General features: G+C 57.6%; 1 protein-coding gene across 1 annotated transcript in view; it reads right to left on the bottom strand.

The window, feature by feature from the left end:
• Positions 1-2064, bottom strand: part of LOC109506370 (uncharacterized) — a 4769-nt gene extending 2705 nt beyond the window's left edge. The window contains exon 1 of the mRNA XM_073245141.1: positions 1967-2064. Within this exon, the coding sequence (XP_073101242.1) occupies positions 1967-2064 (98 nt within the window). The remainder of the gene's footprint in view (positions 1-1966) is intronic.
• Positions 2065-12224: the final 10160 nt, after the last annotated feature.

Genomic DNA, 12224 nt, shown 5'->3' with positions numbered 1-12224 from the left:
GAAAAAGCCATCTCTTTACAAAATACTAGCACGTATTTAGGGTCTTTGTATGAGAAGAGAGAGACGCACGGGGCAGTGAACCGATGGTGAAGATGGGCGTCAGCTGTGCGTACAATTAGATGTGACGACTTGACTTTGAGTCACGCCCTATAAAATAATCTCTCCGTTGCAAAAGCCACCTCCGTTAAAAAGTCTTTGATTTGAAAATTTTAGAAAGCCAGGGGTCTTTCATTAGGGTACTTGGGATTACTGGCTCAGAGTGAATCCGAGCCATTGATCTTAAAAGTGTACAAATAGACTAAAGAAATCTGAGGTAGTGAAGCATATCCTTCTTAATCTATCCTTGCCATTGGATGACTAATTGTGGTAGCATAATAATTACTCGAGTCTACCCAGGAATCAAATCCAGGCAAGTATGACCTTTAGGACAAGTTTAAATTCATAACTGCAGTTCTAAGATTACAACAACTAAGAAATGACTGTTATTCGAATAGCAATGCTATTTATCATTCACTATTGATGACTATTCAGTTCATCTAGGGTGCGACAATTGAGGCTGGATACCAAAAATGGTGGAGTCGATGGGACTAGTTGGGCCCTACTTGCGTTTACCTAATCATCGACTTTTACACGTTAGTACGCGGTGACCAGGTGATCCGTAGCTTTTTCCTATTTTAAAAGCTCATTGTGGCAGTGTTTGTTTGCGTTGAACCGGGTATTCACCGAGCTTATGCCAATGAGGGTCCACTGCTCATAGACTGGATGTTGGCCCAATTCTGTGTATGCTTGGAAAATGTTACCGTAGTATGTCACCGTAGATCAAATCGGGTATCGCCTCATTTTGCTTTTTTTTTTTTTTTCTTTACATGGAAACCCCGGAGTCATTTGAGGAGATGACAAAGTCAGCTATCATGCTTTCCCGTTTTTGAGGCTTTTTTTGTATTCATTTCTGTTGCGGCCAATCGCCTCGTCGTCCGATCGCCGGGAAGCGTGCACCTGCAAAAGAAAGTCCGCACTGACCGGAGGCGGCTCCGACGGGGACCCTCCGACGGTCAAATCAAAGAGGTGACTGGGCAACAGTGAAATGTAGATAGAGAGCTCTGAGAGAGGGAGAGAGAAAGAGGGGCGAGCCTGCGTTTGCGGGAGAGACGGAGCGGATCGATCCCTTGCACTGTTGCCTTCCCCGGTTTATATAGTGGAGCACAGTATGACGCCGTCATTAATGGCGCGGACAAGAGAGGACCTGTCAACTCACTGTGGGCTGTCAGAGCTGCCGTGAAAACGTCATGTCGCCGTGCGGCCGTCCAATCACCAGGGTTGACCCGGCTCCCGGCGGGATAATGCCCCTAGGTAACTGCGCCGCATGTCCGTGTCAGAGCTGACGACGTCTGGCGGTTGTACGGTGGTTGGAGGAGACAGCCGACCCTTGGTCGGTGGCCAGCAGAGTGGCGTCGGGTTCCTCCGTCAGTCGGCGAGTTTCATGTGAGTCGGCCTCTGGGTTTGGTCGGTCGGGATGGATACGCCCGACATACCTCCAGTCGGCGACGGGCCGTTGAAAAGCCGTCGGTAGCGTCCGTTAGTCGGGCACTCCCGGCTTTCAATCGGGGCGCTCCGTTCGTTAATCGGTCGGTCGGCCAGTCGGAGACGGTCAGTCAGCCGCTGACGGTGCCCGTCAGCCGGCTATCGCGATCGACGATCGGTCGGTGTATCGGTCAGTCGGAGTTGTCCGTTGGACCGTTAGTCGGTCGGGCCGTCGATCGGTCGGGCCGTCGGTCGGTCGGGACATCGTCAGTCGGTCGGTCGGTCGGTCGGTCGGCGGATATCGCCCAACAGTTGCCCCCCTCCACTCCTAAGTCGGGTGGTGAGCTGGCCGATGCCTTCATTCGGGTAGCAAGCCCGGACGACTGGGAGTGGATTTGTCGAATGCGCAGATCCGACCGTACCGCCGGCTGATCCGTGGTCAGACACCTCACGAATCCCAAGTGATCCGGATGCCTGGTCGATGTCAGAAGTCGCGTCGGTGTCAGGTGTCAGACGCCGCATCTTGTCGTCGTCAGACGTCATGTCGGTATCATAAGATCGGGCGCCGGACGATACGGCGTCAGACGATCGGATATTCGGCGCCGATCGCGGGTGAGGCATCCCATCGGGAACGCGGACCGGCGCGGGCGGCCGACTACGGAGCCAACCCCCGCGCGCCGCGTATCCAGGTGGTTGGCCGGTGTCTCCTCCGGCATTTAATACGGGCGGTGCGGTCGTTCCGGGGCGGGGCGCGCCGAACCCCCCGCCAATCGACGGGCGCCACGCGTCGCGCATCCGCACGCCTTCGGTCGGCGCGGAAGCATCTCGGCCGTCAGTCGGCCCTATATATATAGGACCCCCCGGACCCAGGGCCACATTTGCCATTCTGCTGGGGAAACTCTGTCCGGGCGATTTTTCGGTCGTCGCGGGCAGAGCTTTTCTTCGCCTCCGGAGGGTTCGCCTGGTTCGTGACCCTCCTTCTCCTTCTTCTTCCTTTCTTCTCTTTCTTCCCTTTCGGTTCCTGTGTGATGACAAGGAAACCGACCCAGGGAGGTCGGTCGGGGAACCCGACCGACGACTCCCGATCGGCTCCGGAAGATGAGGTCTCCTCGCTTTCGGGGCCGAACGTCGATCAGCTTCGGGAGCACTATCGCATCCCGGAGCAGTTTCGGCTCTCCGCTCCAGGGGCCGGCGGTCGGGTCAACAACCCTCCGCCCGGCGATCTGGCGCTGTACGTCGAAGACCTTCGCGCGGGTCTTCGACTTTCGATTCCGGAGTTCGTCCGGAATCTGCTTGACTACTACGGACTCTGTCCGGCGCAACTGGCGCCGAACTCTGTTCGGTTAATCATTTCTTTCGCGCTGTTGTGTCAGCTCTTGCCAACCAACCCCCGTGTTTCACTCTTCCGAGCCTTTTTTGTGCTCCGACCCCACCCTAAAGCCCGAGGGTGGTGGCTCTTCAACCCCCGGAAGGGTCTTGCTTTCATAACTGGTCTTCTATCGTCCATTCATGGATGGAAGAACCAGTTTTTCTTTGTTTCCTCCTCTTCTTCCTGGGGCTTTCTTTCTCGTTGGGGTATACCCCGAACAGAGGCCAACGACAACAGTCGGGTGGATGTGGACGACCGGGAGGACTTCCACCGACTGAAGGACATGTCGGTACCGAAGCAGAGGGAGCTTGTTACCGAACAAGCTCTCTATGACGCCGGCTTGAGTCTGGTCCCCCGAATAGGTATCGCCCGATCCTCCGGCTTCTTTTTTTGTCCGTCTTTTGGTCGGCTTTTGGCCCAGCCATTAACTCTCTGTCGGTTTGCAGGGACACCACCGAGGATGAGGCCGACTGATGCCGAGATTCGGCAGTTTGCCGCCGCGAGGAAGAGGCCAGCGTCGGGGGCCGGCCCTTCGCGCCCTTCCAAGAGACCAACCCCAGCCCCGCCGACCGTCGAAGCGTCGGCGACCGAAGAGTCGGAGCCGATTATAGCCCTCGCGGCTCCGACTGTCCAAGTCGGAGAGAGGCCGACCGAGGAAGCGGCCGAAGGAGTGTCGGCGGCTTCGCCGGTGCGGGTGGAGCCGGACGACGTTCGGGAAGCCGAACATCACCCGGAGGCGTCTGCTGGCGCAACGGGGGGTGCCGGGTCGAACTCCAGCGTCCCATCGCTGCCAGCCCCATCGGTCGGGGCAGCTGATCGGGGGAAAGCCCCGATGGAGCCCTCGGAGGAGGACAGATCGATGCCCCCCAGCGCATACTACCCCGAGGGTGCGTCGGCCTTGGCCGACCACAACCTTGCGAGGAGGTTGTGCCAGGGGATCCTCCTCCCCACCGACGTGCAGTCGTTACGGTCTTGGCAGGTGACCGAGATGTTGTCGCGGTTCTACCCGACAATGGTGGAGGTAAGCTTCGCGTCACCTTTTTTCTTAGAAGAATTTTTGCTTGCCACATAATTCTGACAAAGCTTTTTTCCTTCGGCAGCTGATCTTCACCATGTCCGACTGGAGGCCGGATACCGAAGGTTCGGCGACGTTCGGGCAGCCTTCAAAGAAAGGTCGGCGGCGGCCGAGGCCGAAAGGGCGAGGCTAGTCGACCAACTGCAGGAGTCGGCCGACCGGGAGGCCAAGTTGACGGACGAGGTCTCCCGGCTCATGGCCGAACTAAAGTCGGCCAAGAAAGAGGCCAAGCACAAAGGTCGGGCCGTGCGTCGCCTTCGGCACGAACGGGATGGGCCACCGCTGAACTCCAAGGGGAACGCGAGCAACTTCGGGTCAGCCTGGGGAAGCTCGCTGAAGCCGAAGAGGAGCTGTCAATCACCCAGGTCGACACCGAAATGGCTAAGGCCGAGGCGGAGTCGGCGAGGGAGGAGCTAGCCCGCACGAGGATGAGGCACGGTCGGCGAGGGAGTCGGCCGATCGTGCGGTGAGGACTTCCGGGTCTCCGACCGGTACAAGGAGGAGATGCTCGAGTCGGGCTTCGCCTCCTACCGGGTCAGTTCGAGGACGGTCGGGACGCCGTCCACGCCTTATACCCGGAGGTGGACGTCAGCCGCATCGTCCCGCCGCTAGCCGAGGAGGAAGGAGTCGAAGGAGAAGGAACGGAAGAGATGGCCGACCAGCCGTCGGGGGCGTCATCGTGGTGGAGGAGGCCGTCCCAGAGCAGGTGCCGACCGAAGTTCCTTTGCGACCGAAGCCCATCCCTCGGCGGCCGACCAAGCGTCGCTTATGGCCGAGACGCCGATCATCCCCGATCCTCCGTCGGTTGAAGAGATCGACCAGGACGGATGATCGGCCCTGCCGACCATCTTTACTTTTGTCTTTTTGAAAATACATGTAATCGGGCTTGACCCGACTCTGTAATTCCTTTTCATCAATGAATGAAATTCTTTCTTTCTCTCCTTGTTTTGTAATGCCGCTATAGCTGCGATGTCGAACTTTAGTCGCTAACTTAAGTAAGCCCAACCCAATGAGTCGGTAGGACTCCGACCTTGTATAGCCCGAAAGTAGATGTGTCCCGACTTTAGGTCGGCTTCGGGTAGTCGAAGTTGTCGTCGGGTCCATCGTTGAGTCGGGAGCCGACCGAACCTGGCAAAGGTTCGGCAGTCGGACTCCGTAGATGCACTTAGTCGTCATCATCCGGCGCAGTGTCGGGGATAGATAGTAAGTCGGGTCCCCATGCTCTGCGTCGGGTTCCATGTCTTTTGATAGACGGTGGCAAGCCGAATATCGTTCAGCCGGCGTAGGTCGGTCAGCGTCGTGTGTGCGACTAAGGTCGCGTCATGTGATAAACGGTGGTAAGCCGAATATCCCTCGACCGGCCGTAGCCTGGTCGGAAGTCGCGACAACAGCGCGTGGGCTTTAGCCTTTCTTCGGTCGGGGCCCGATCGGTCATCGGCCGATGGATCTGCCCGAAAATTCGACCGTAGAAGGAGTGTGACTCCCGTCATCGTTAGATGCTCGGTCCGTGAAGGGGCCGAGGTGTCGTCGGTGCCGAGGTCCGCGTCGATGCGTCGGGGCTGAGCGCCGATCAGTAGTCGAAGGGTTAGAACTCCGATTTTCAAACTGAACTTGTATTCCAACGATGAATACAGAATTCACTGGTAATACAGCTTCAGGTTGTCGGCGTTCCAAGTCCGGGGAATGGTCTTCCCTCAAGGGTCTCCAGCCGATAGGCTCTCGGCCCGAAAGTGTCAGCACCTTGTAGGGTCCTTCCCAGTTGGGAGCCAACTTCCCTTGTCCAAGGGCTTCGAACCTCCGCTTCCTCAAGACTAGGTCACCAGGTTAAAAGCTTTGGTCTGACCTTGGCGTTGTAGTACCGGGCGACCCTTGTCGGTATGAGCCATTCGGATTGAGCCTCATCCGCAGTTCGGGGAGGAGGTCTAGGTCGGCCCTCCGGCTTTCGGAGTTGTCCGGCTCGGTACTGCTCGACCCTTGAAGATGGCAGGCCAATCTCGAGCGGGATCATAGCTTCTGTCCCGTAGGCCAAACTGAACGGCGACTCCCCGGTCGGGAGCGGGGGGTCGTTCGGTAAGCCCACAGAACGGAGCCCAGCTCGTCGACCCAGAGACCTTTGGCTTCGTTCAGTCGGGTCTTGAGTCCATGGAGAAGGTTCGGTTAGTCACCTCAACCTCACCGTTGGACTGTGGGTGCCCGACTGAAGTTAGTCGATGACGGATGTGGAACCTGGTGCAGAAGTCTTGAAGTCTTGGTTGTCGAATTGCCGTCCGTTGTCAGTGATGATGGTGTGCGGCAATCCGAACCTGAAGATGATGGATTTTGGACGAAGTCCTCCATCTTCCGCTCGGTGATCTGCGCCAAGGGCTCGGCCTCGACCCACTTCGTGAAGTAGTCGATGGCGACAACGATAACTTCCTCTGGCCCGACGCGGTGGGAAGGGGCCGAGAATATCGACTCCCCACTGAGCGAAGGGCCATGGAGCGACAATGGGAGTGATTTGGCTGGCCGGTTGGTGCTGAATATTGGCATACTTCTGGCATGGCTCGCACCTTCGGACCAACTCTGCCGCATCCTTCCTCATGGTCGGCCAGTAGTAGCCTGTCGTAAGACCTTGAAGGCTAAGGACTTGCCCCCCAAGTGATTCCCACAAATTCCTTCGTGAACCTCTCGGAGGCGTAGTCAGCGTCGGTCGGTCCCAAGCACCTGAGCAGAGGGAGGGAGAACGACCTCTTGTAGAGTCGGCCGTCCATGATCACATATTGCGACGCCGACCATCGGAGTCGCTTGGCCTCCGCGGGATCTTCGGGACTGGTCCCGTCGGACAGGTACGGACGATCGGGTCCATCCAACTTGGTTCGGACGTTAGCTGCTGCACTTCTTCGACCCGATCGATGCTCGGCTGCTGGAGGTTTTCGACAAACGTCCGACCCAAGAATCATAGGCCGACGTTGCCAATCTGGAGAGAGCGTCGGCACGGGCGTTCTCCGTCTGGGGATGTGGGAGATCTCGAAATGCTCGAGGCGGGCCACGAGATCCTTTACCTTCTGAAGATACTTGATCATGGTCGGATCTCGCGCCTCGAAGTCGCCTTGACCTGCCCCACGATCAGCTGAGAGTCGGAGAATGCCGGAGGCTGTCGACGCCCAGTTCCTTCGCCATCCTCAAGCCCGCGAGGAGTGCCTCGTATTCGGCTTGATTGTTGGAGGCCTTGAAGTCGAACCGGAGGGCGTATTCGGTGACTACCCCATCCGATTCGTGAGCAGGAGCCCGGCCCCGCTTCCCTGAGCGTTGGAGGCTCCGTCGATGTGAAGCACCCAGGTGGAGATCGGGTCTGGCTCAGAGACCGAATCTCGTCCCGGGCCTTCAGCTCCCGACCTTCGGTCGGTCGTCGGGCATTCAGCGATGAAGTCGGCCAAGACCTGAGCCTTCAAGGCAGGCCTCAGTCGGTACTGAATGTCGAACTCGCTAAGCTTCATTGCCCACTTAGCGAGTCGTCCGGATGTGTCGGGTCGGCGCAGTACGGCCCTCAGGGGCTGGTTGGTGAGTACCACGATGGCATGGGCCTGGAAGTATGGTCGGAGCCGTTGCGCGGAGACGGTCAGGGCGAAAACATCTTTTCCGTCTCCGAGTATCTGGCTTCGGCGCCGTGGAGCACTTTGCTGGTGTAGTAGATGGGCTGATGGGTTCGGCACTCGTTTTCCCGAACGAGCACCGAACTGATCGCCTCAGAAGATGTGGCCAAGTAGAGATACAAGGTCTCCCCGACCTGCGGCTTTACGAGCAGCGGCGGGGAAGCCAGGTACCTTTTCAGGTCTTCAAAGGCCTGTTCGCACTCATCCGACCAAGAGAAACCGTTCGCCTGGCGAAGGGTCTTGAAGAACGGGAGGACCTTTCAGCCGATCGGGAAATGAATCGGCTAAGAGCGACGATTTTTCCGTTCAGCTGTTGGACCTCCTTCTTGGTGTTCGGATGACGCATGTCGAGGATCGCCTTTATCTTCTCAGGGTTGGCCTCGATCCCTCTCTGAGAAACGAGGAATCCGAGGAACTTCCCCGAGGTCACCCCGAAGGCGCATTTGGTCGGGTTGAGCTTCATTCGGTGTCGTCGAAGGGTGCGGAAGGTCTCCTCGAGATCCTGAACATGGTCCGGGATCTGCGTGCTCTTTACCAGCATGTCGTCCACGTACACCTCCATGTTACGCCCGATCTGATCTTTGAAGACCTTATTGACGAGTCGCTGGTAGGTGGCCCGGCATTCTTCAATCCAAAGGGCATCACCCGATAACAGTAGAGGCCCTTGGGGGTCACGAACGCGGTGTGCTCCTCGTCTTCAGGCGCCATCCGGATCTGATTGTACCCGGCGAAGGCGTCCATGAAGCTGAGCAGTCGAAATCCGGACGTCGCATCCACCAGCTGGTCGATCTTCGGGAGTGGAAAGCTATCCTTTGGGCATGCTCGGTTGAGGTCGGTTAGTCGATGCAGATCCTCCACTTCCCGTTGGCTTTCTTGACCATGACGACATTGGCGAGCCAATCGGGATACGTGGATTCCCGAATGAAGCCTGCTTCGAGCAGCTTGTCCACTTCTTCGTCAATGGCCTTCTGCCTTTCTGGGGCGAAGGACCTTTTCTTCTGCCTCACCGGCTTCATTGTCGGGTCGATGTTGAGTCGGTGAGTAATTGTTTCTGGAGGGATGCCCGACATATCTGCTGCCGACCATGCGAATATGTCGGCATTGGCCGTCAGCAACTCTGCAGTCGTCGTCGTTCGGGTCGGGCAGTTGGACCCGACCCAAACTTTCCGATCGGGATCTTCTGAATCGGGACTGCCACCATCTGTTCGGCGGGCGAACCCCGTTCTTCCCCCTCCCTTTGGTCCATTTGTCGATGTCAGAGGATCCTTCGTCTCGTCGCTTGGGCGGAGATTTGGAAGCACGCCGAGCGAGCTGTTGATCTCCGCGCATCTCCCCGACTCCGTTTTTAGTCGGGAATCGAACAAGGAGATGGTACGTCGAGACGATCGCCTTGAGGGCGTTCAATCCGGGTCGCCCGAGTATGGCGTTGTAGGCCGAAGGAACTTGGACGACCGCGAAAATGAGGAAGACTGTGCTTTGCCGTGGTTCGGTACCGACTGTCACAGGCAGGGTGATTTCTCCTTCTGTCGTGACGGTGTCTCCGGCAAAGCCGATCAAGGGCGTGGAGACCCTACTAAGTCGATCCGTCGGTAGTCGCATTCGGGAGAAGGTCGAGTAAAACAAAACATTTATCGAACTTCCATTATCAACAAAAATTCATTTTACATCATAATTGGCTATTGTCGCCGACACAACAACAGCGTCGTCGTGGGGAGTCTGGATGCCCCGAACGTCGTCTTCTGAAAGGTAATCACGTCGTCCGGGTGCGGCTTTTTCGTCGGCTCCCCCCCTGTAAACGTCCCCGATCCCAGCCGCTTGGAGATCATGTTGATGACTCCAGCCGTTGGCTGGTTAGTCGGCGCCTCTTCAGTCGGCTGGGGGCGTCGATCGGCAGTCGGTCGGGTCGGCGGACCCTTTCGAAATTTGCCGAGATACCCCTGCGGATGAGATTTTCGATCTCATCCTTCAACTGGATGCATCGCTCGGTGTCGTGGCCGTGGCTCCGATGGAACCGGCAGTACTTCCGATGGTCGAGGCCCTTTGCCTTCAGAGGCGGAGGCCGTCGCAGGTATTCTTCCCCTTCGATCTCCATCAAGATCTGCGCACGGGGAGCGGAGAGAGGAGTGTAGGAGTCATACCTGGGACGCACCGATCTCGGAGTCTGTCGGCGGGGTGATTTTTGGATCTGTCGGGGTGGAGAAAGCCGACTATTGGCCGGGGGCCTGCTTGGTTCGGCGGAATCCCGACCCTTTCTTCGCTTCTCCTTCGGACCGCTGGGTTCGACCATGCGTCGGTCGGACGCTCCTTCGTCCGCGCGCATATACTTGTATGCGCGCTCCAGTAGCTCGGCGTATGTTCGGGGGAGGGTCTTGTCCAGAGAATAAGTAAACCGGGACGACCTCAGGCCCCGCTTCATGGCTGAAACCGCCATGTCTTCGTTGAGGTCCCGGACCTCGAGCGTGGCCGCGTTGAATCGCGCCACGAAGTGTCGGAGCGTCTCGTTTTCCCCCTGCTTGAGGGAGAAAAGGCTATCCGACGTTCGCGGCGGCTTTCGGCTGGTGCTGAAATGGGCCACGAACGAATGCTCGAGCTGCGCGAAGGAATGGATATTGCCCGATCGAAGACCGGAGTACCAAGCCCTGGCAGCTTTGCGAAGTGTGGCGGGGAAGCCGATGCAAAAAAGAGCGTCGGTTGCCCCTTGAATCGTCATGAGAGCTTTATAGCTCTCGAGGTGGTCGACTGGGTCGGTGGAGCCGTCGTATGGCTCCACGTTCGGCATTTTGAACCGACTGAGAATCGGCTCATCGAGGACCAGTCGAGAGAGAGGCTGGGCGGTCTGGAAGTCGACGTCGTTCGAAGACTTCTGGCCGTCCATCTGCAGTTGGGCGAGCCGGCGGTCGATCTTCTCGAACCGTCGCTCGTAGTCGTCCGCTCGTCGATGCTGGGAGACCCCTGGGGTGGAGCCTCCGGAGGATTCTGAAAGAGAGGCCGACGGTGTGCGCGGCCGCTTTTCCTTCCTCGCCCGTTCCAACGGGGAAGGAGAGGGCCGCTGGGACCGTCGGTCGTCGCGCCGTGGTCGACCCTCCTCCTCTCCGTGGGAGCGCTGTTGGGAGCGCTCGCCTGGAGGCGACAGGGGTCGGCGCGGCCGTCGGCGGCTGCTCCTGGAAGGCATAGGTCGGGCCGCCGGTTGTTGCTGGAGGCTTTTGACTGCGTCGGTCAGTACGGTCATCTGCCGTACGATGGCCGCAATCTGGGCCTCCGTGGTCACTGCAGGTCGCGGAGAGCTAGGCTCCGCCGCCGGTGGGGGCGGGGAGGCTTCTTCCCGGCGGGAAGATTGCCTGGCCGATCCGGTGACTCTCGATCGTTGGGCTCTTGTCTTTGTCATGCTGTCCCCTTCCTGGCGCGCCAATCTGTTGCGGCCAATCGCCTCGTTGCCTGATCGCCGGAAAGCGTGCACCTGCAAAAGGAAGTCCGCACTGACCGGAGGCGGCTCCGGCGGGGACCCTCCGACGGTCAAGTCAGAGAGGTGACTGGGCAACAGTGAAATGCAGACAGAGAGCTCTGAGAAGGAGAGAGGGAGAGGGAGAGAGTGGAGCGAGCCTGCGTATGTGGGAGAGACGGGCGGATCGATCGATCTCTCGCACTGTTGCCTTCCCCGGTTTATATAGTGGAGCACAGTATGGCGCCATCATTAATGGCGCGGACAAGTGAGGAACTGTCAACTCACTGTAGACTGTTAGAGCCGCCGTGGAAATGTCACGTCGCCGTGTAGCCGTCTAATCACCAGGGTTGACCCGGCTCTCGGCGGGACAATGCCCCTAGGTAACTGTGCCGCATGTCCGTGTCAGAGCTGACAACGTCTGGCGGCCGTACGGTGGTTGGTGGAGTCGGCCGACCCAAGGTCGGTGGCCAGCAGAGTGGCGTCGGACTCCTCCATCGGTCGGCGAGCTTCATGTGGGTCGGCTACCGGACCTCTGGGTTTAGTCGGTCGGGAATGGACCGTGAAATGGCCGCAGTTAGCCGCCGATGGCGTCCGTCGGCCTGTCGCCCGACTTACGATCGGCCAGTCAGAGTCGTCCGTCGGGCCGTTGGTTAGTCGGTCGGGCTGCCAGCCGGTCGGGCCCTCCGATAGTCGGTCGGGTGGTCGGGCCGCCAGCCGGTCGGGCCCTCCGATAGTCGGTCGGTCGGTGGGTATCCCCCAACAAAGGTTGTGACAAAGGAAAGCAGAAAAATCAAAAGTTTGATATCTGAAAGGAACTGGAAGGGCTTTTGACAAACATTTATCCCTATATTAACAATCATCAATGACTCAAGTTGAAGCTGGGTCAATTTTTCTGATCGTCCATTGCTGTATATGTAAGATCTGTATGAATAACTAACAGTATCATTGTTTTTGTAACAAAAGCAAGACATACAGTTTGTGCGTGCGTGTGTGTGTGTGTGAGAGAGAGAGAGAGAGAGATTACTGACTTACAAACAAAGCTTTTCTGGTACAAATGAACGATACTTTGAAAAGATTGAAGCGTCTTCTATTGATTACTGAAAAGCCTTGTTCTGGGATCTTTAATGTCAATAAGTTAAGAATAAAAGCACATTATGGAGGTAAAATTAACAAAAGAGTTTATCA

The sequence above is a fragment of the Elaeis guineensis genome, chromosome 10 (assembly GCF_000442705.2).
Source record: "Elaeis guineensis isolate ETL-2024a chromosome 10, EG11, whole genome shotgun sequence".
NCBI classification, from domain to species: Eukaryota; Viridiplantae; Streptophyta; class Magnoliopsida; order Arecales; family Arecaceae; genus Elaeis; species Elaeis guineensis.
This window is presented reverse-complemented; position numbering and strand designations above follow the sequence as displayed.